Consider the following 25,283-nt stretch of genomic DNA (forward strand, 5'->3'; position numbering starts at 1 on the left):
GGCACATATTTACTTTTACTTTGTTTTGGATCTAAAGAGGATCTAGAGTGATTGAAACATGACATTTAACTAAAAAACATGTGCAACTGAGACTGAACAATAAATGAGAATTATTGTCAATATAAATACACATGCTGATTCTTTCAAGATAAATATGTTGGCTATAGTGAATGTGGATCATTTCATTTAATTCTGCTATTATTCTACCAACACGTCCCACAAATAATTTTTCCTTCAATCGTTACATTCACTCCAAACACTATGTTAATACATTCCCATGACAGTGTAGGGGCATTCATTATATAGTACCATTTTTACTGAGTCATGCATTCATGTCAGTTACTCTTCTTAAGATGTGATTATTTTTGTTGTAGTTCACAATCATGTGTCCACAATTCAATTTATTCATTGTGTTTAACAAACTAATCACGTGTTTGAACTATTCTGTGCATCAACCTGCATATACCATGAATCCCTGCACTACTAAGAGAATAGCTATTATCTGTTTTCTGTTAAGACATTTCAAATGAGTTCACAGATTTATTACACACCAATATCAGTCCAAAAATTTGTTTCACAATCATGACTGCTCAAAATCATTTAAGCTGTACTGGCAATTCTGTGTTCCATTTCAGGTGACAGTCACACTTGATATGAATGAGCTATATGTTTTCTCTCTGTTTACCATTTCATTTTAATTGTCCCATGCAGTTTCCATTTTTTTCTAATTCTATGGCTATAAACTGGTACACTAATGTTTAATTACTTCTTTTAGCTATCTGCCAGCTCTCGTTGTCTCATTGTAGGTGACAATAAAGCCTGACATGAATGACCTTCATAGTTTTTGCTGACAATATCATTTGAATCCATCATTGCAGTTACACATTTTTCAAACTCTGCTGATGGAAATTGGCTAAGAGATGCTTGACTGTATCTTGCAGCTAGCTGTATAACTATCCCTAACATTCACACCACACACTACATCAATAACATATTCAGCTGATCATCACAACTTAGTTTGTGCTGTATTTTAAATACAGTACTATTCACAAAGTATCAAATCAAGAGATGGTGAATCTTATAACATATATCTAATCTGAATTAGATATTACAACTATTATTGGCAGTAGTACTATGAGTAATTCTCATTGTCCAGCTTTAAATTGACAATTATTTAAATTGAAAATTATATCAGTTATTTTCACATTTTATATGAGAGTTTACATAATTAAGACTTCACATTTAAGGCTTCCATTTACACTAGGGATGTTGATAACATATTGATGTTTTCTACAAAAAATGTCAATATATATCACAGATATTTCACCCCCCCCCCCTCCCCCGTCTGATGTGCCAATATTTTTATTTTATATTATACTTTTTTCACAATATTTGGACAATATTTGAAGTTGTTCTTTAGAAATTGTAGTAGGACATAATTTTACTTCCACTGTGAGAAGGAATCTTACTGCTTTTTAGCTTTAATCATATTCAATCTTTCCCTTTGACTGTGTGAAGCAAGTATATGGGGCACAAAAGAACTCCAATTGCACTGGGGGATGACGGTCTGAATGGAATAAGAAGATTTCCAGTGTGAAGAAACACCACACCAGCTGTATTAAAAAACAGTTTTTAAAGGAACTAGTGTGCTATTTCTTCACATCAATATTCTTCAAAAATGGTTGTTGAAAATGATGAACAAATTTATAAATTACAAGATTGGTCACTGCGTTGGGTGGAGATGTGTGAGAGGAAATTGCTGATGTATTTGTCACTTGTCACTACCAAAGCAAACTGCAACATTTAGCTTCACCGTGAAATTTTGGCTCTACAACTACTAGGTTGCTGACATTTGCAGGAAAAAAAAAAAAAAAAAAAAAAAACACACAGACACACACACACAGGGGAGTCGACATGAAGATTACCAGGCAAATCTGATATGTGACAAAACCGAACAATCGACCCGTCAGAGTCCTTTTATTGTGCCACTTACATGCAGTTATATTTGTTACCAAAGTGGTTATTGCCACGCATGAACATGCATCCTTTTCCTTTAAGTTCTTGTTCTAAGAAGGGTAGGCAGTCTACTAGCTTTTCGATAGACAAACTATCTAACAATAAATCACAACTTAAATATACAGCCCTTAAACTGGCAGTATATTTACAATATGCAGCCAATATTTTTATAGGCACATAAACCTATATTTCCTCTGCTAATATATTGATACTTTTCCTTGATATATCAAGAGCCTATAATAATATTATTTTTAATATCGATATATCGGATTCCCGATATTTTTAAAAATATCAGCAGTCCTAATACATACTATAAAAGTAAATTATATATGTATGTTCCACATCGCCTGCTAAATCACTGGACGGATTTCAACCAGACTTGGTATACACATCAGTTACTGTCTGGAAGTCTCCAATGTGGGAAGTAAGAATCACTGATGCCCCCACAAAATGATGCAAGACAAATAGTTTATCGCTTATACATTTTCACTGTTCATGCAATAAAACTGCAACATCAAGCATGACCTTTTAATTTATTACTTTTTAATACTAACTAATAGCAACACATTTAGCAAACAGTATGCGCATATACCACTGGATGTACAAGGGTTGACTGAAAAGTAATGCTTCCACCTTCACAACTCTTCAGCAGTTGGCAGCATTGGTATGTGGCACATACTGGCTTGTTCTGTAGCCTCTTCTCTACAGGTCCAGTTAGCGGAAAGCCTTAGCATTAAATGGTTGTGTAATCACAGAGTGAAGTATGGAACACTGTGCAGATGGTTGGTCAGTGTGATTTAAGCAATGTGCAGTCATGGAATTCTTGACAGCAGAAGGTATCACCCCAAAGGAGAGTCATCAGAGAATGAAAGCAGTTTATGGTGATTGTGCTGATGTGAGTACTTTGCATTGTATGCTGAATAAGCTTAAAGATGTTGAGGCGGGAACATCTGACCTGCATGACAAACAAAGAGGTGGACGTCCTGTGACAGCAACCACCGAGTTTCACAAGCAATATGCTGACAGACTGATTCAGGATGACCATTGTATCACTCAGAGAGAAACTGCAAGCTCAATCGGCATTTCACAAGAATGTGTGGGTCACATTATTGCTTTGCTTGTCTGTCGGAAGATCTGTGCACGATGGGTACCCTGGATTCTAACCCCTGAAATCAAAGCACACAGACTTGAAATTTGCCATGAACTCCTCTTACATTATGAGAATGGAGGTGACGCCTTTCTCCATTCAAGTGTGACAGGAGACGAAGCACGGGTACACAATTACCACCCGGAGATGAAACGTCGTTCTATGGAATATCGACACAAAGACTCGCCCCAGAAAAAGAAATTCAAGATGCAGCCCTCAGCTGGAAAAATGATGGCCACAGTGTTCTGGGATGTGGGTGGTGTTATCCACGTTGATTTCCTTGATCATGGAACAACAATAAATTCACAAGTGCTTCATCACAATGCTGCAAACTCTGAAACGACAGCTAACAAGGGTACAAAAGGAAAAGGGAAATGTTTTCCTGCAGCATTACAATGCCAAATCACACACTTCACATGCCACCATAGCAGAACTTCAGAGACTGAATCTCACCACCATACGACATCCTCCATACTGTCCAGATTTAACATTGTCTGACTTGCATCTGTTCCTGATAATGAAAGACGATCTGCGGGGACATCATTATGCTTATGATGGAGATGTTGAGAGAACTGTGAGACTGTGGTTGTGGAAACAGAGTCCTGACTTCTTCTGTGACAGCTTCAGAAAACTTGTTCATCGTTGGCAGAATGTATCCAATTGGCTGATGGTTATGTGGAAAAGTGAATCTTGGTAATTAAAAGATCACATTCTAAGGATTATTTTTGCATTTGATTTATTAAAATATTCCCATCCAAACCCAATTAATGAATATGGAGGCATTACTTTTCATTCAACCCTCGTACCTGCAAAATTGTATCACAGTGAGACCATAGTTCAGGAGATATGATATTACAAAGATTGAGCTGCCTGAAAACTGCAGGGCTAGAGATACAGGTGAAATATATGTACACATGTGCACGAAATAAGCTAAATGTATATATAATGGATGTGAGATGTGTATGTGGGCAATACTGTGGGTAAAAAGCTCCGACTAAAACTTTGGATTGACTTTCAACCAAACTTGGTGCACATATCATTTACCATCTGAAAAGAAACATTGTGGGGTTAAGAACCAGCAACCTCCAATCGGGGTAGGGGTGATAATATGGAGAGAGAAGGGGGGAGGAGGAGATGGACAGAGAGAGAGTCTACATCTACATCTACATCTACATCCATACTCCGCAAGCCACTGACGGTGTGTGGCGGAGGGTACCTTGAGTACCTCTATTGGTTCTCCTTTCCATTCCAGTCTCGTATTGTTCATGGAAAGAAGGATTGTCGGTATGCCTCTGTGTGGGCTCTAATCTTCTTGATTTTATCCTCATGGTCTCTTTGCGAGATATACGTAGGAGGGAGCAATATACTGCTTGACTCCTCGGTGAAGGTATGTTCTCGAAACTTCAACAAAAGCCTGCACCGAGCTACTGAGTGTCTCTCCTGCAGAGTCTTCCACTGGAGTTTATCTATCATCTCCGTAACGCTTTCGCGATTGCTAAATGATCCTGTAACGAAGCGTGCTGCTCTACGTTGGATCTTCTTTATCTCTTCTATCAACCCTATCCGGTACGGATCCCACACTGCTGAGCAGTATTCAAGCAGTGGGCGAATAAGCGTACTGTAACCTACTTCCTTTGTTTTCGGATTGAATTTCCTTAGGATTCTTCCAATGAATCTCAGTCTGGCATCTGCTTTACCGACAATCAACTTTATATGATCCTTCCATTTTAAATCACTCCTAATGCGTACTCCCAGATAATTTATGAAATTAACTGCTTCCAGTTGCTGACCTGCTATACTGTAGCTAAATGATAAGGGATCTTTCTTTTTTTGTATTCACAGCACATTACACTTGTCTACATTGAGATTCAATTGCCATTCCCTGCACCACGCGTCAATTCGCTGCAGATCCTCCTGCATTTCAGTACAATTTTCCATTGTTACAACCTCTCGATATACCACAGCATCATCCGCAAAAAGCCTTAGTGAACTTCTGATGTCATCCACAAGGTCATTTATGTATATTGTGAATAGCAACGGTCCTCCACACTCCCCTGCGACACACCTGAAATCAATCTTACTTCGGAAGACTTCTATCCATTGAGAATGACATGCTGTGTTCTGTTGTCTAGGAACTCTTCTATCCAATCACACAATTGGTCTGATAGTCCATATGCTCTTACTTTGTTCATTAAACGACTGTGGGGAACTGTATCGAATGCCTTGCGGAAGTCAAGAAACACGGCATCTACCTGGGAACCCGTGTCTATGGCCCTCTGAGTCTTGTGGACGAATAGCGCGAGCTGGGTTCCGCATGATCTTTTTTTTTGAAACCCATGCTAATTCCTACGGAGTAGATTTCTAGTCTCCAGAAAAGTCATTATACTCAAACATAATACGTGTTCCAAAATTCTACAACTGATCAATGTTAAACATATAGGCCTATAGTTCTGCACATCTGTTCGACATCCCTTCTTGAAAATGGGGATGATCTGTGCCCTTTCCCAATCCTTTGGAACACTACGCTCTTCTAGAGATCTACGGTACACCACTGCAAGAAGGGGGGCAAGTTCCTTCGCGTACTCTGTGTAAAATCGAGCTGGTATCCCATCAGGTCCAGCGGCCTTTCCTCTTTTGAGCGATTTTAATTGTTTCTCTATCCCTCTGTCGTCTATTTCGATATCTACCATTTTGTCATCTGTGCGACAATCTAGAGAAGGAACTACAATGCAGTCTTCCTCTGTGAAACAGCTTTGTAAAAAGACATTTAGTATTTCGTCCTTTAGTCTGTCATCCTCTGTTTTAATTCCATTTTGGTCACAGTGTGTCTGGACATTTTGTTTTGATTCACCTACCGGTTTGACATAAGACCAAAATTTCTTAGGATTTTCTGCCAAGTCAATACATAGAACTTTACTTTTGAATTCATTGAATGCCTCTCGCATAGCCCTCCTCACATTACATTTTGCTTCGCGTAATTTTTGTTTGTCTGCAAGGCTTTGGCTATGTTTATGTTTGCTGTGAAGTTCCCTTTGCTTCCGCAGCAGTTTTCTAACTCGGTTGTTGTACCACAGTGGCTCTTTTCCATCTCTTGCGATCTTGCTTGGCACATATTCATCTAACGTATATTGTACAATGGTTTTGAGCTTTGTCCACTGATCCTCAACACTATCTGTACTTGAGACAAAACTTTTAAGTTGAGCCGTCAGGTACTATGAAATCTGCTTTTTGTCACTTTTGATAAACAGAAAAATCATCCAACCTTTTTTAATATTTCTATTTACGGCTGAAATCATCGATGCAGTAACCACTTTATGATCACCGATTCCCTGTTCTGCGTTAACTGTTTCAAATAGTTCGGGTCTGTTTGTCACCAGAAGGTCTAATATGTTATTGCCACAAGTCGGTTCTCTGTTTAACTGCTCAAGGTAGTTTTCAGATAAAGCACTTAAAAACATTTCACTGGATCCTTTGTCCCTGCCACCAGTTATGAACATTTGAGTCTCCCAGTCTATATCCGGCAAATTAAAATCTCCACCCAGAACTATAACATGGTGGGGAAGTCTACTCGAAATATTTTCCAAATTATCCTTCAGGTGCTCAGCCACAACAGCTGCTGAGCCAGGGGGCCTATAGAGACATCCAATTACCATGTCTGAGCCTGCTTTAACCGTGACCTTCAGCCAAATTATTTCACATTTCGGATCTCCGTCAATTTCCTTCGATACTATTGCACTTCTTATCACTATAAACACACCTCCCCCTTCACTGTCCAGCCTGTCTCTGCGGTATACATTCCATTCCAATCTGAGTTTAGAATTTCATTACTGTTTACATCTGGTTTCAGCCAACTTTCTGTCCTTAGTACTATGTGGGCATTGTGACCGTTTATTAATGAGAGCAGTTCTGGGACTTTTCTATAGACGCTCCTGCAGTTTACTATTAGCACATTGATATTGTTATTCCCTGGTGCATTTTGATGAAAATGGACAGAGAAAGGGAATATGAAGAGATCGACAGCTTGGGGGGGGGGGGGGGGGGGGAAGGAGATGGACAGAGGGAGATGGGAGGAGGAGATGGGCAGAGGGAGATGGGAGGAGGAGATGGACAGAGAATGGGAAGTAGGAGCAGATGGACAGAGAGTGGGGGAGGAGCGGATTGACGGAAAGAGAGATGGGAATGAGCAGCAGGTGGACAGAAAGAAGGGGAGGAGCAGGTGGACAGACAAAGGAGGAAGAAGGAGATGGACTAACAAAATTGGAAAAAAATACATACCTAGGAAACGCCAGGTACTCAGTTAGCCACACTATAAACTTCTTTTTAAATGAGCACGGGTTTTACTTACCATTATTCATAATCACACACCTGTTTGGAAGATATATGTCACAACATTGACACAAATCAATGAATAAGATGGTGATGGATTATTATGTAATTTATAAAACTGGCACAGTTTTATACAACTTACAACACTAAGTGTATCAGAAGGTGAGACTCCATACAATGGTGCATTGGCCCCTGTCATTTTATCCCAGGTACCGTGGTAATCGTAACACATAATGTGCATGTAGTCGAGGTACTTGCCGAGCATTGGCACATCGTAAGCTTTTTCGATAACTGCCGTGGATGCACCGAGTGCTGCAGTAAGCAACCAACCATTTTTATCAAACTCTTGTCGAAGTTCCTGTAAGGAAAAGCACATCATTTAGCATAAATAATTATTTAATGACATCAGATAGTAAAATGTAACACTATAACTGCTTGTAAGTTCACAGTCTCCATTTCAAACCAATTTTTGAATGAATTATGAAAGAAAGTAAACAAGCCACATTTTTAACACTAGTGCTTTCGTACAATGACAGAAGAATGTTGACTAGGTGTTGTGTGATGTCCTTAGGTTAGTTAGGTTTAAGTAGTTCTAAGTTCTAGGGGACTGATGACCATAGATGTTAAGTCTCATAGTGCTCAGAGCCATTTGAACCATTTGAAGAATGTTGAATTTGTATAATACTAAAAAACATAAACCTCTTTCCCATAAAACTGTATTAGCACAGGTACCACCTGCTGATTCTTCTGCTTAATCATACACCATAATGGAACTAATACATCTTATTCTTTCAGCAGATCACTATTATAGCTTATGTATCAATTCTCTCAGAATAATTAATGGTTATATTTTTCTTTTCTTAGACTGATTTAGAGAATATTTCACTGTCCCTTTTACGTACTTTCAATTTATGCCTCAACATAAATTTAATAACAAATGTATGATAGATTCTTCATCGTAATAAAATTCCTCAACACATAAAAACTGCACACAGAGACCTAAAATTCTGAATTTTGGTTTTGTAAATACTTGTTTTTGAGCTACTTCACAAATTTTACAGTTACATTGTGAAATATGTATTTACCTGGTTCCACGAAACGTATGATCCTAATTTCAAACCACATTGGTAAAAGATATACGGAAATTTGTCAACATATATACTCGTACGAGTATGTCCTGTGGAGATGTCATGTCTGAGATATCTTGGCATACAAGGACTCAGTGTTACTCCAAAAAGAGGAATAAATAGGGCCTAAAATGTCAATTAGAGATTTGACTGAGAAATGAAGCATTGTCCAAATATTTATCTTCCAATATTCACCAGTTTCCAGTCATACAACCCACTTTGAAACACGTATGGGAAGTAGCATGTCTCAGTAACATGATTTACTAGAATATACACTGTGCTATGAAATTGATAGAATAGCTTAAATCAGATATATCCTTTGTTCCATGGATCCACAGATCCTCAAGAGTGTAAGCAAGTAAATGAAATGAAAAAAAAGATATATGCTGATGTCATTTCTATAGTCTCTAAGTAGAATGGTTCACATAGACATGGAATAAGTAAAAAATCTGCAACATATTTTCATTTAAGAGATGATACCAAACTTGCCACAAAAATATAAATCTCATACAACAAAGTGCATAATTCTTAAGCTATTGCAGCCCCACACTGTCAAATAGAAAGCAGTTTTCAACAATTATTTACACTGATCCCATTACTGTTCTGAAGATGTGTAGAAGTGAGATTTTTGTGTAACATGTGTGTAATTTGATATTCTTAACAGTAGTTAAACTTCTTATGGCTGCTGGCAAGTTATTGACATGTATGTTCCCTAATAAGGGCCACCTTTCTGGAACAAAATAAATGACTGTAGTACTGTATGAAGGTTATTCTTACTGCTAGTATTGGTTTAAAAACTATATATATTGCATATGGCAAATTTCATCAAGAAATAAATATATTGGGATGTAGTGGTTAGTATCTTTAATTCTCTGAAAAGGTGATTACAGAACTTTCTTCAGATCACAACACAAATAAATCACATTACACATATTTTGGAGTTAGAAAAAAATAGCTTGACTTAATAAGTTACCCCTAAAATGACCCAATATGACATTATGGAATGGGAGTCAAGAAAGTTTGTCAGCATTTTTATTTTCATATCACATATACCTGGCAAGATCTGTATTAAAATTAAAATTTTGCTTAGGAGTTTCAACAGTTCTATGATAAGTTCCTAACTGAAATTATTGTATAGTAGGAAACCTCTTACAAGTTCTGAACTAAATATAGTGTGTGTTTTCAAAGTTTGGGGACAAAGAATTAGCAATGAATCATTAATTGACATCCATAAGAATCCCATTAACTGGTCTGTCTAAAACTTAACTTAATTTTCTAAGTATTCCATTATTATTGCCATCTGCAAACAAAATTAACATGACATCAGGTAATGTTACTGATGAAAGGTTGTTAATATGCACAATAAAAGTAAGGGCCTGAAAATGAACTCTCATGAGACATCACATGTAATTAGTTCCTAGTCTGACAATAACTGATAGCTTAATACAGGACTCTTTTGTATTGACATCCTTTATTTTCAGTCAGACAGATACAATCTGAAACATTTTGTATCATTCATTCTGACACCATAGTACGCTCAGTGTGCAAAATAACAGTCACCTCCTTAAAAAAGGGTGCACTGGTCACTTTGGATTGAGTAGACTGGGCAGAATTAGCACCAGGTGGTCGCTTGACCCTCTACCACTGATGAAAGTCACACAGCTGAGCTGTGTATGTCAGCTATACGGAATCAACCCAGTAAAATAGGTTGACACAGAGACATGACAGAATGGGAACAAACGTGCAATCATATTTGAATGTGCTCATGACCACACTGTGAATGAAGTTGCCCAATTTACTGGTGTATCAACACAGACTGTCAAACATGTCCACAGGAGGGGTGTACCACTTGGAGCCACATAATACAGCATGAGAACAGTGACTGTAAAAAGATTCTAATCAACACAGATCAGAGTCAGGTGCCATGTCTTGCAATGACAGTTGCAAGGATGTAGGCAGGATTTTATCAAGAAAGGTGGTGGTGGGGAGGGGGGGGGGGGGGGGTGAGGCTGTCAAATTTGCTAAAGAGGACCTTAAGGAGGCTCATGCTTTTCATTTGTTCTGATAGCATGTCCATTTATCTTTTAATCGTATGTACATAACTTTCTTTTGGGTGGCCTTAATACAAATAGTAGTTTGTCTACAAAACTATTTTTTTCTTGATTTCACAATATGATAAGTTCACTTTATTGCCAAACAAATTAAAATTCTAATATAATGTATTGCCTCTTTTCTACAAAATGCAGCTTAGTCTTCTAATATAAGGTTTGTTACCACAGAGCAGACGGATCTTAACGTTAGCTTGAATAACTTATGGTGCTAAACAGGTTCAAATCTCTTTTGATAATAGCTATCCTTCTCCTACTATAATCTTGTGTTCAAATTTATGGCTTATCTGAAACCATGTTGGAATTCCTTCAGCACATCAAAGCATCCCAAGTTCCTCAATTCAATTGCAAATTTTATTAAAGTATCTTTCATTTCAGTAAAATTCTTCAGTATCCTTAATTAATCAGGAACTTTATCTAAATTTATTATTTCAACAGTCAACTTGAAGTCATAACTACCAAATTTATTTATCAAACAAAACAGAATACACTAATACTATAAGCTAAAGTTTTGGGATGTTAACATTGATTCATGCATTGATTTCAACTAGAGTTCTAATGTATGCAACTTCTTTAAAATATTATTATACAGTCTTTCATGCTAATAAATTCTTCTGAGATGTACAGAATACATTGTTGTTTGTATGATGTTTATTTACAAATATATTATAGTTCTGATGGTTGGACTCACTGTTCTGAGCATATTATGAATTAGACATTTCACAGTAGAACATTGTTCTTGTAGTAAAACTTGAAGTCCAATGTAAATACCACTGACAGAGGCAAATGCAAGAAGGGAGCTGTAGGGTTACAGCCTCCATCCCCGCCCCCTCCCCCCCTCCAACCAGACCCAGAATTAATTCTGTTCCTTAAAACAAAATCCTACTGTCACTTGAAAATTCTTTCACTATTGTATTTGGTGTTATAATAGATTCAGAAAGTACCTTTGTTTAATCCAGACAATTTGGACAAAAGTTCTATTAGCTAACCCCCCCCCCCTCAAAAAAAAAAAAAAAAATCAAAATACTGGATTTAACTCAGAATTAACTGAACTAAACATATTGTTAAAATCTTGCACAAACTAACATCAAAATTAAACACTGTCTGCCTGAGAAATAAATAACTATTCCCCAAATCAAGCTAAGTGCTGGTTATGTTACAAAAATGATGAAAAAATTACTTTTATATCATTGTTTGTACAATTTATAAACATTACTGTTGGAAGATAATCACAGAAAATTTGTAAAGGCTTCAATATTATAGTATTACAAGAGTGTAAATAGATTCTGGACAAATGGAGTTGGATGCAGGTTATCAATGGCCAGGATGAATTAAACCCTTTTAAAAATGAATGAAGTATAGAATGTGCTGTCGTCACAGACCCCTTCTGCTCCCCACAAAACTTTTTCCCACATTGGAACTGGTTTCTATAACTGAGTACCACCCAAGTGAACAGATCAGGCTATATTTTGCCATTTAGGCTACGAATGATAGAATTTTGAGCAAATTTTTTAAGGAAATGTAACCATAGCCATTTGCGTGATATTTTTGTTGATGAAAGTAATTTTTGTGTGGTACAAACAAATTGAATTGTATTTTTAGTGGCTGGTTTTAATTTAATATTATTTGTAATGATGTTTACTGACCTCCTGCCTTGTGAAATACTGAAATATCACAACCCAAAAGTTCTACCAGTCTCCAAATAATGATTCCATCGCTAACATCAAACTGCTGTCGATAGGTAATTAGGCTGTTGTAGTTCCCCGTGAACCATGGACCTTGCCGTCGCTGGGGAGGCCTGCGTGCCTCAGCAATACAGATAGCCATACCGTAGGTGCAACCACAACAGAGGGGTATCTGCTGAGAGGCCAGACAAACGCGTGGTTCCTGAAGAGAGGCAGCAGCCTTTTCAGTAGTTGCAGGGGCAACAGTCTGGATGATTGACTGATCTGGCCTTGTAACACTAACCAAAGCAGCCTTGCTGTGCTGGTACTGCGAACAGCTGAAAGCAAGGGGAAACTACGGCCGTAATTTTTCCCGAGGGCATGCAGCTTTACTGTATGATTAAATGATGATGGCATCCTCTTGGGTAAAATATTCCGGAGGTAAAATAGTCCCCCATTCGGATCTCCGGGTGAGGACTACTCAGGAGGACATGGTTATGAGGAGAAAGTAAACTGGCATTCTATGGATCGGAGCGTGGAATGTCAGATCCCTTAATCGGGCAGGTAGGTTAGAAAATTTAAAAAGGGAAATGGATAGGATAAGGTTAGATATAGTGGGAATTACTGAAGTTCGGTGGCAAGAGGAACAAGACTTTTGGTCAGGTGAATACAGGGTTATAAATACAAAGTCAAATAGGGGTAATGCAGGAGTAAGTTTAATAATGAATGAAAAAATAGGAATGCGGGTAAGCTACTACAAACAGCATAGTGAACGCATTATTGTGGCCAAGATAGACACGAAGCCCATGCCTACTACAGTAGTACAAGTTTAGGTGCCAACTAGCTCTGCAGATGACGAAGAAATTGAAGAAATGTATGATGAAATAAAAGAAATTATTCAGATAGTGAAGGGAGACGAAAATTTAATAGTCATGGGTGACTGGAATTTGGTAGTAGGAAAAGGGAGAGAAGGAAACCTAGTAGGTGAATACGGATTGGGGGTAAGAAATGAAAGAGGAAGCCACCTGGTAGAATTTTGCACAGAGCACAACTTAATCATTGCTAACACTTGGTTCAAGAATCATAAAAAAAGGTTGTATACATGGAAGAAGCCTGGAGATACTGGCAGATTTCAGATAGATTATGTAATGGTGAGACATAGATTTAGGAACCAGGTTTTAAATTGTAAGACATTTCCAGGGGCAGATGTGGACTCTGAGCACAATCTATTGGTTATGCACTTTAGATTGAAACTGAAGAAACTGCAAAAAGGCGGGAATTTAAGGAGATGGGACCTGGATAAACTGAAACAACCAGAGGTTGTACAGAGTTTCAGGGAGAGCGTAAGGGAACAAATGGCAGGAATGGGGGAAAGAAATACAGTAGAAGAAGAATGGGTAGCTTTGACGGATGAGGTAGTGAAGGCAGCAGAGGATCAAGTAGGTAAAAAGACGAGGGCTAGTAGAAATCCCTGGGTAACAGAAGAAATATTGAATTTAATTGATGAAAGGAGAAAATATAAAAATGCAGTAAATGAAGCAGGCAAAAAGGAATACAAACGTCTCAAAAATGAGATCGACAGGAAGTGCAAAATAGCTAAGCAGGGATGGCTAGAGGATAAATGTAAGAATGTAGAGGCTTATCTCACTAGGGGTAAGATAGATACTGCCTACACAAAAATTAAAGAGACCTTTGGAGAAAAGAGAACCACTTGTATGAATATCAAGAGCTCAGATGGAAACCCAGTTCTAAGCAAAGAAGGGGAAGCGGAAAGGTGGAAGGAGTATATAGAGGATCTATACAAGGGCGTTGTACTTGAGGACAATATTATGGAAATGGAAGAGGATGTAGATGGAGATGAAATGGGAGATATGATACTGCGTGAAGAGTTTGATAGAGCACTGAAAGACCTAAGTCGAAACAAGGCCCCGGGAGTAGACAACATTCCATTAGAACTACTGACGTCCTTGGGCGAGCCAGTCCTGACAAAACTCTACCATCTGTTGAGCAAGATGTATGAGACAGGCGAAATATCCTCAGACTTCAAGAAGCATATAATAATTCCAATCCCACAGAAAGCAGGTGTTGACAGATGTGAAACTTACCGAACTATCAGTTTAGTAAGTCACGGCTGCATAATACTAACACAAATTCTTTACAGATGAATGAAAAAACTAGCAGAAGCCGACCTCGGGGAAGATCAATTTGGATTCTGTAGAAATATTGGAACACGTGAGGCAATACTGACCCTACGGCTCATCTTAGAAGCTCGAGTAAGGAAAGGCAAACCTACGTTTCTAGCATTTGTAGACTTCGAGAAAGCTTTTGACAATGTTGACTGGAATACTCTCTTTCAAATTCTGAAGGTGGCAGGGGTAAAATATAGGGAGCAAAAGGCTATTTACAATTTGTATAGAAACCAGATGGCAGTTATAAGTGAGGGGCATGAAAGGGAAGCAGTGGTTGGGAAGGGAGTGAGACAGGGTTGTAGCCTCTCCCCGATGTTATTCAATCTGTATATTGAGCAAGCAGTGAAGGAAACAAAAGAAAAATTTGGAGTAGGTATTAAAATCCGTGGAGAAGAAATAAAAACTTTGAGGTTCGCCGATGACATTGTAATTCTGTCAGAAACAGCAAAAGACTTGGAAGAACAGTTGAACGGAATGGATAGTGTCTTGAAAGGAGGATATAAGATGAACATCAACAAAAGCAAAATGAGGGTAATGGAATGTAGTCGAATTAAGTCGGGTGATGCTGAGGGAATTAGATTAGGAAATGAGACACTTTAAGTAGTTAAGGAGTTTTGCTATTTGGGGAGCAAAATAACATGATGATCGAAGTAGAGAGGATATAAAATGTAAACTGGCAATGGGAAGGAAAGTGTTTCTGAAAAAGAGAAATTTGTTGACATCGAGTATAGATTTAAGTGTCAGGAAGTCGTTTCTGAAAGTATTTGTATGGAGTGTAGCCATGTATGAAAGTGAAACATGGACGATAAATAGTTTAGACAAGAAGAGAATAGAAGCTTTCGAAATGTGGTGCTACAGAAGAATGCTGAAGATTGGATGGGTAGATCACATAACTAATGAGGAGGTGTTGAATAGGATTGGGGAGAAGATAAGTTTGTGGCACAACTTGACAAGAAGAAGGGATCGGTTGGTAGGACATGTTCTGAGGCATCAAGGGATCACCAATTTAGTATTGGAGGGCAGCGTGGAGGGTAAAAATCGTAGAGGGAGACCAAGAGATTAATACACCAAGCAGATTCAGAAGGATGTAGGTTGCAGTAGGTACTGGGAGATGAAGAAGCAAGCACAGGATAGAGTAGCATGGAGAGCTGCATCAAACCAGTCTCAGGACTGAAGACCACAACAACAACAGTTCTACGTACGTATTTTTTATTTAACATAATGCTAGTGGACAAATCAAAATTGGTTTTCCTCTTGTCACTTGTAAGAAACTTATCTATAATTAGAAATAATCACAACAGCACACAGCATGAAAGCAATAAATGACAGCACTTAAATTCAAGTGCAAGTAAGAACTGAAAACAACAACTGTGTTGCCATGTTGTGAAACTGAAAGATATTTTGCTTTTCAGTCATACAATGAAAATGCAGTACATTGTGGGCAACTCTACACTGTATGTAGTTTCGAATAGGTGATTGGAGGGGTGCGCTCTGAACCTGTGCTTTGGCTATGTCCATGACAGTTAGTTTCAAACCTGACAGTTAATTACTGATGTCATTCAATGCAGGTCCATCTCATCCAGTTTATGACTGAATGTTGTAAAGAGAACTGCATGCAATGGACATTTGAAGTCTGGCACCTCGCAATGTAGATTAGTCCAACTAGCCACATTTTTGCCTCTTTTTGAAAGATATAAGGTGTTGAATCCACTGATGGTCCACTGAAGTGTTTCACCTACAGTGTGTGGAGGGTAGAGTTCAGACTGGAGACAGTTCCGTCATGTTTTTGGTGCGATTTCCTACCCTGATTTGAACCAACCCATTCTGGTTACCATGAATCTGAGTCAGGAAGTTTACTTCAACATTCTCAGTGACCAAGTGTTGCCTTTTATTTTATGTACATTATGGACATTCCTGTCTTCCAAGATGGCAACAGCCATCTTAACAGGGTTGCATGCATACATTCCGAATCACATCTCAAGTAACCTGCTAAATTGCTTGATCTTAATTCTTATAAAATGTCTGGGACTATTTTGACCAGTGGGTGAAACATAGCAGTCAGTATCCCAACAATTTGATATTTCTAAAGGATCTGATCATCAATCAATAGCTTCAACTGGATAAGGCCACTTGAAGAAACTTGTGAACCATCATCCTCACCGAACTGAGGCCTTTATCACTGCTAAAGGTGGTGTTATGCAGTACTGTTGCAATGTTCCTCGAAGTGATTAATTTTTTTTGTCTGGTATGCTAATTCTAAATTACTTAAAAGGATATTGTAAGAAAACGAAATGCCTACGGCCATCCTTATGATCTTATTTATTGTGTAGCTGCCAATTTCAGCACTTCTGTGCCATAACTTGATGGTTGGAGAGACACATCAGCATTGGTGTGGCTGGAATGTGTGGACCGGGATTATTGATGACCATATTTTGGGACTAGTCTTCCCTCCACATCACCTAACAGGCTGGAACTATTGGCATTTCTTGTGACTTTGCCTCCCCTGCTGGAAGAAGTGCCACTGATGATTCAAAGGGTAATGTGGCTGCTACATGATGGTGCTCCAGCCCACATCAACATTAACATCCCTATGCATCTCAATTGCGTCTTCCCTGGTCAATGGATCAGATGACAGGGTCCAGTTGCATGGCCTACTCATTCACCAGACCTCAAACCATGTGATTTCTGATTATGACGCCATCTCAAAACTATCATGTATGCAGAGTCCATTCCATGCTGCCTTTGAGACTGTTCAGATGCAGCCTGGCTGATGCAAATGTGTGAGACAGAACATACTACACCACATACATGCATCCATTCAGGCACATGGAAGCCATTTTCAGCACGTACTTTAACTGTAGCTGCATGGTATATTTCACATTAAAGCGCAGTCTCAGTAACAACGCATGACAGAATAAATGGTCTCTAGCATGGAAACCATGTTTTTCCAGACATAAGTTCATTATACCTTTATTGTCCCATATCATTCCATTGGCCAATTCCTAGAGTATGTACATGGTGGAAAAAAGTACCTGTAGGTGAACTCTAGCTAACAGCTCTTCAGAATAAATGGATGTATGCTTCAGAAAGCCTTTTGGATTGTAACTGTGTTTAGAATATCAGCCTGTAATGACGAGAATCATTGTTGTGAAGGTGTCATCTATGTCTGTAGGCCTATCGTGTTATCCTGTTAACATCAAAACACTGTAATAATAAAAAAATGAGTGGTGTGGGATGCCAGATGCAAAAATACTGAATAGTCATGTATTGTGTTTCAAGGATATTCAATTTAGTATTCAGTCTGGAAAAAATATGCTTTTTATCAGATCAGAGCGTAGAATGTGATAAAAACCCATATTAGTGTAGAAAACATTCGAATACTAAGATAAATCAAACAATGGGAACTCCAGGCAGGAATATCAACAATGCAGGGAATGACAGATTGCTACTTACCATAAAGAAGACATCTTAAGCTGTGGACAGGCACAATTAAACGACATTTACATAAAGCTTTGGGCCACAGCCTTCATCAGCAAAAGAGAAACACACACCATTCACACAAACAAGCAAGCACACCTCATGCACAAACTGCCAACTCCAGCATCTTGGGCCAGAATGCAACTATCAAGTGGAATGCAAGCAGAAATCTAGAAGGGGTGGGGCAGGGGAAGGGATAATTTTGTACAGATGGGGAGAGAGACAAATGCTGTCTGGTGGAGTTTGCATGGACTAGAATGCCAACAAGTGCAGCATCAGGAGGTTGTGGAGCAGGTAGGTGGGGAAAAAAGGGCAAAAAAGGAGAGGAATCTGGAAAGGTTGGCAGGTGCATTGGCAGAGGGTGACAAATAAACAGAGTGGGAGGTGGGAGTGGGGAGAAGACCATACGACAGAGAGGGTGGAAAATGTTTGGTGGAGGGTGTGGGGACAGTATGTCACCACAGGTTGAGACCAGGATAATAACAGGAGTGGAGAATGTTTTGCAAGGTAACTTCAGTACGCACAGTTCAGAAAAGCAGGTGGTGGAGGGAAGGATCCAGATTGCTTGAGTAGCGAAGCAGCCATTAAAATCAAGTATGTTATGTTCAGTTGCATGTTGTGCCACAGGCTGGTCTACTTTGCTCTTGACCACAGTTTGACAGAGTCCATTCATCCTGGTTGAGAGTTGGCTGGTAGTCATACCAATACAAAAATCTGTGCAATGATTGCAACAAAGCTTGTAAATGACATGACTGGTTTCACAAATGGCCTGGCTCTTGATGGGGTATGATAAAGCTGTGTAAGGACTGGAACAGGAAGTGCTGGGTAGGTGACTGGGCAGGATCTCCAAAGAAATATGATCATTGTGGCAAGGGGCTGGAATTGGGAGTGGCATATGGACAGACAAGGATGTTACGGAGGTTGGGTGAGCAATGTAACACCACTTTAGGAGAGGTGGGAAGTATCTCGGGTAGGATGTCCCTCATTTCAGAGCGTGATGATAGGTAATCAAAGCCCTGATGAAGAATGTCGTTCAGTTGCTCCAGTCTGGGGTGGTACTGGGTGACAAAGGGGACACTCCTTTGTGGCTGGTTCTTGGGGATTGTGGGAGGATTGGGGGTGTGAGGGTAAGTGGCACAGGGGATCTGTTTGCTGAATAGGTCCGGCAGGTAGTGCCAGTCTGTGAAGGCCTTGGTGAGACCCCCAATATACTGAGCAAGGGAGTTCTAGTCACAGCAGATATGCTGTACCGGGTGGCCAAGCTATCTGGGAGGGATTTTTTGGTTCAAAAGGGATGACAGCTCTTGAAATGCAGGTAGTGTTGTTGGGTAGTGGGCTTAATGTGGACAGGGGTGCAGACGGAGCCATCAGAGAGGAGGAGGTCAACATCTAGGAAGGTGATTTTTTTAGTTTTGTTTTGAACTGTCCAATTGTGTCAATATCTTTTATATTTTGGGGTAATTTATTATATAATTTAAGGGCATTGTACAACAAGCTCTGCTGAGTTGTAACTTTATTTTTCCTCTCTAGATGCAGACTGTATTGGTTTCTAGTTTCATAGCTGTGTACTAAAGAATTTTTAACATAGCAGTCAATATTTTTTTTACATACATAACACTTTGAAAAATGTATTCACAGGGGAAAGTTAGGATTTCCAACTTTTGAAAAAGTTCAAGGCAGTGGGCCCTACTGCCACTCCTGGTTATTATACAAATTGCTCTTTTCTGTAATTTGAAAACTATTTTAATATCTTTACTGTTGACTCCCCAAAATATTATTCCATAGGTAATAACAGAGTGGATATAAGAAAAATATACAGATCTGACACATGTAGTATCACACACTGCAGTCAGAATTCTAAGAGCATAGCATGCTGTAGCGATTCTGTTAGTAAGTATTTTAATATGTTCTTCCCACTTTAACTGACTGTCAACATGCATACAAAGAAATTTTGTGTAGTCTACACATTCTATAGTTTCATCGTTTAACTTAAAGTTGTTATAGTGTGGTTTTTTGCAGACACTGAAGTTATCACCATTTGTTTTTTTTTTTAATTTAGTGTTAGTTTATTATTGGATGCCCACTCACGTACACTGTTTAGTGTTCGTTCGGCTTTTTCTTTCAGTGCATCTGGTGATTTGTCACTGATTAGAACATTTGAGTCATCTGCAAACAATATGGTTTGTCCATGCTTGATGCTCTGTGGAAAGTCATTTATGTAAATGAGGAATAGTACTGGGCCAAGGACACTACCCTGTGGGACACCTATACTTACATAATTTGGGTCTGAAGTACACTTTACAATATAGTTTGAGCAACTTGAAATATGTGAGATTTCAGTTATCTGTCTTTTGTTTTTTAGATATGACTGGAACCACTTTTTCACAAGTCCCCTTATTTCTGTTGTGTAGTTCCCTTTATCTAGTGCTTCTAGAAAGTGTTTTGTGAGGTGTGCTGTTGCTGATTCTGTGCTTTTCTCTGATTGAAATCCAAACTGGTCAACAGATAGTAAGTTGTATTTATTTAAATAATTCATTAGCCTATCTTACATAATAGTTTCTAATATTTTTGCAAAGCATGAGAGTAGAGAAATTGGCCTATAATTTTCAATTTTTCCTGCATCACCTTTTTTGAAGAGAGGTAGTAATTTAGCATATTTTAAATAGTCTGCAAAGTAGCCCTGCTTGAAAGATTGATTTATAATATCACTAAAGGTGGAAGTAGGCTCTTGATACAGTCTTAATTATAAAAATGGAGACTTCATCCAGACCAGCTGAGTTTTTGTTTTCCAGTGTGCTGACTGCTTTGTAGACTTCTTCCTATGTTGTAGGGAATAACACCATTGAGTGTGATACACCATTATTTGGCTTTTTTACCTTAGGGGCTGTTAGAAAATTTTCCTGTAATTTTATTCCTATGCTATTAAAATAATTATTTATATAGTTTGCCAAATATATTGGGTCTTTTATTAGAGTCCCTTCCTCTTTGATTTTCAAGTTTGACAGATTCATTTTCCTGGTACCAGTTTCCTGCTTTACGATCTTCCATACCGCCTTATTTTTGTTTTCAACAGAGAGCACCAGTTCGGAGTTATGAGCTCTCTTTGCTGCAAGTAATATTTCCCTATATCTTTTATAAAAGAGTGAGAAAGCAGAATTAGTTTGGCTGTGTTTAATGGAGCTCAGGTACTTTAGTGTTTCAGAAGATTTTTTGATACCTTTTGTGACCCACTTGTTTTTTCCTGCTGTTTATAATGGACATGACACTTTAGAAAATGTTTCTTCAAAATTTAATTTAAACAATGTCATGAAATTTTTGAATTTTTCATTTGCATCCACCTCCGAGTATACTGAGTCCCAAATTTGTCCTGCTATCTGTTTAGCAAACTCATATCAATTTTGTTTAGAAAAAATTCGTCTGTAAATATGCATCTTCTTTGTTTCTTCTGGAGCCACTTTCATATTAATGATTTCACCTGAGTGATCAGATAATCCTAGCTCAGCTACCACCACCTCACAGTTTTCTTTGCCTAAATCTGTTAATACATGACCAACAGCTTTCTTTGAGTATTTTGTTGTTCTTGTTGCACTGTTAACCATTCGAACTAGATTGAAACTTTGAGCAAGACTTAGTAATGAGTCCCATGTAGCATCAGGATTCAGTTTATCTACATTTAGGTCTCCACATATGAGAATGTGGTTCTTTGGAGTGGATATCTTGTCAAGAACATGATTAAGTTTGGAGAAAAAGATGTTGAAGTCTGCACTGTATATACATAAGATGATCAAATTCCTACACTTGTAGTGGTACCTGATTTCAACTGCTGCCAGTTCAAAATGTTGCTCTTCACTGATTACACCTAAATCGCTTCTGGTCTTATACTGATAATTTTGTTTTACATAAATACAACACCCTCCACACTTCATAGAAGTCCTACAGTATGCACACACTAAATTATAAGACTGCAAGACTAATTGATTAATTTCAGCCTCATTGCACCAATGCTCAGTGAGACAAACAACTGAGCACTCTGTAGACTCCAACTCCACTTCTAGCCGTTGGATCTTATTTGCTAGGGAACATATATTTTGGTGAACAACTGTTAAGTAATTTTTGCCAACATTATTTAGATACCCACTTTTTTCGTTTTAATGTTGTTCTGTATTGGTTCAACTGTTTCCTTATTACAATTACAATCGCGTTTTTTGTTTGCATAACGCATTCTTGGATAGTCACCCCCTGCAGACTGTATTAGTTTTCCTTATTTTTTATAGTTTTACATAAGTCCAGGGACATTTTGCTGAAAGTCATTGCACCTAGTCTGTTTAGGTGCAGGCCATCCCTACCAAGACATTTGTCGTCGAGAAATTTCTTTGGGTCAACAAATACTACAATACCAAGTTCATCACACTGTTCCCTGATGCCAGTGTTTATTTTGTTTATATACGCGTTACTCACCGATTTTCTTTGAAGAATTCCGTTGATAACAATTCTGGAGCTTGTAAACAAACCTTTTGCTGTCCGAATTACATTACGAATATCATTTATGATTTCTTCTTGTCTGCTGCTTCTAATAGAGTTGGTCCCTACGTGAATTATCATGCCTTTAAAATCTGTGTTGGAATCATTGTTGTTTTGGTTGGATTTTTCCGTGTAGAACTGCTGATTTTTTCCTTTTTGGTAGAGACAGACGTGTCATTACACTTTTCATTCGGTGCCACCTTGTATATTGCATGCAGTTCCTGTCCCAATGTTCTCTCATTAGCAGTTTGGAATGGACCTTCATTCATTGCCTGCAGCCATTCCTGTCAGATTTGGAATCAATTTTGATCCACAATTTGTGAAACATGTCTTCAGTCCTTCTCAATCAGGATATTTTTCTGACTGCAATTGTGATGTCTTGTTTTATGCCATGGGTGTAACACCGCAACATTTAGACATGCTGAACAGTCCACCATAAAACACCAAAGTTAAGAGAAAAATTTTCAGCAGTAAGGATGAGATTCTGGATTATGTCATTAATAATGCAGCTACCTCATCAGAGTGCCATTAGCCCACCATTTCAGCAGTTCACCTGGAATCTTTCCTTCCTGCTTATAGATAGCGAAACTCAAGTCATTGTACAAAAAGGGTAAGAAAGAATACACAGCCAATAAATGACCTATTGCTTTGATATCTGTATTTTCAAAAATACTAGAAAAATTTTTTCATAGGAGGTTGTTGTGTTTTCTAGAAAAGTGCAACATATTATCCACAGCTCAATATGGTTTCTGGGAAGGTCAACCAGCAGAAACAGCAGTATTTGAATTTCTGAGTGAAGTGCTCCAAAAACTTGATAGTGGAGAAAAAGTAACTGGAATATGCCTTGATCTGTCTAATGTCTTTGACATCATAGACCATATCCTATTGCTGCAGAAACTTGATAGTATTGATATCAGAAGTACATGTAACAAGCCATTCTGATTACAAAGAAGTAAAGTATGGTGTACTGCAGATCTCAGTATTGGGTCCCATCCTATTTTTGATATATGTAAATGACCTAGCATTAACTGAAAAGTGTCATAGCACTATCCAGTTTGCAGATGATACAAGCATTTTAGTCGGTGGTACAACACCTGAAATATTACAGACAACACTATCTGAAATGTTTACTAGTGCTGTGAATTGGTTCAGCCAAAACAAACTAATAATGAATAAAAGTGAAACAGCAGCATTAATTTTCATAATTTCAAGAGAAACTGTGAAGAGGATATTAAAAATGCATATCAATCAATATATGTTAGAGAAAACAAATACAAAATGCAAACATGTGGAAAACCAAACGACTTTGTGAATAAGGTAAAATATGGAATATTTCAGCAGCAGTTAAGTAAAAGATCATATGCGAAAGTGCTCACGAAAAATCTTCCACCGCTAAGCTGCTCTACTGAGACAATATCGACATGTGTTAGCAAAAAATACATAATAAATAGGGCCAAACAAGACTTCGCTTACTGCAAAGGTAGGCAGAAAACAGGTAATCTCTGAACAGCAAGTACCGGTAAAATTGAACAGTATGTCAACAGCCAAGGACGAAATATAGCCACTGAATTTCGGCGTACAAGTAGTCAGAATTTTAGTTTTAACTGTACAATAAAACCAGGAGCAAAATTCAGTGCTGCTACATCAATGAGTCAAGAAAAAATTTCCTCATTGAGCAAAAAGGACTTTTCTATCTTCCTGGTGGGATCAAATGATATAGCTAGGAACGAAAAAAACGATCTCTTAATCTCCCTAAAAAGAAAACTGTATGAGCTGACAGGAACAAATGTTATTGTTTTTTCAGTGCCACACCGTTATGACTTGATAGAATGGTCCTCTGTAAATAAAGAAATTGAAACTGCAAATAAAGAGATGCAAAATATTTGCGAGCAGTTTGAAAATGTAACATTTGTGAACATCAGCAATTTAGGGAAAAGATTTCACACAACACATGATTCTCATCTAAATGTACTTGGAAAAATGTAATAGTAACAAAAATTTTAGAACTTGTAAATAAAATCTCAAATGTGCAGTGTGATGATAGAAAAGTCATACCTCTCATGGACAGGAAGTGTGTGTTACCTGTAGACTCCAATGTGAAATCTGCTGTCAGTGAAGCTACACATCTCCAAGAGAAATGTGAAATTTTATTAACGCAAGTACCGGTACACACTCCAAATGTTAATAATTCACAGAAAGGCACAGCAGTTATGGAACAACAAACACCAGAATTAAGTGAAACAGCAGCAGCACCATCATTATCAGCAGAAGCAGCAACAGCAGCAGCAGTAGCAGAACCAACAATGACTGGAGCAGCAACACAGCAATGCTTAAGGAGGAGCCAAAGGAAAAATACATCTGTGTCATTCAGTGATAATTTTTTATAGTTTTTTTATAGTTTCAAGCCAAGAAGAAAATAAAAATGTGAAAAACCAGCCTGCTAACTCACAGATAAGTCACAACAACATCCTATTTTTAAACATTCAGGGTCTTGAAAATGAAGTTGAAATTCTGGAGGAGTCATTGCCCCAGAATAAGTATTCTTTCTTATGTCTATCAGAACATTGGCTTAAACCAGAATAAATACAATACTATGTAGCAGAAGGTTATAAACATGGAAACAGTTTTTGCAGATCTCAGTACCATAATGGTGGTACTGTTATCTATGTTTCAAATGAAATAGAGTGTAGAGAACTAGATCTTAGTTG

At 38.1% G+C, this 25,283-nt stretch overlaps 1 protein-coding gene across 1 annotated transcript in view; it reads right to left on the bottom strand.

Moving 5' to 3' along the window:
- The window catches only part of LOC126469667 (probable chitinase 2), a 323,373-nt gene that overhangs the window by 67,961 nt on the left and 230,129 nt on the right, over nucleotides 1-25,283 (bottom strand). The window contains exon 5 of the mRNA XM_050096816.1: nucleotides 7,632-7,847. Within this exon, the coding sequence (XP_049952773.1) occupies nucleotides 7,632-7,847 (216 nt within the window). The remainder of the gene's footprint in view (nucleotides 1-7,631; nucleotides 7,848-25,283) is intronic.

Source organism: Schistocerca serialis, chromosome 3 (genome assembly GCF_023864345.2).
Source record: "Schistocerca serialis cubense isolate TAMUIC-IGC-003099 chromosome 3, iqSchSeri2.2, whole genome shotgun sequence".
Classification (NCBI taxonomy): Eukaryota; Metazoa; Arthropoda; class Insecta; order Orthoptera; family Acrididae; genus Schistocerca; species Schistocerca serialis.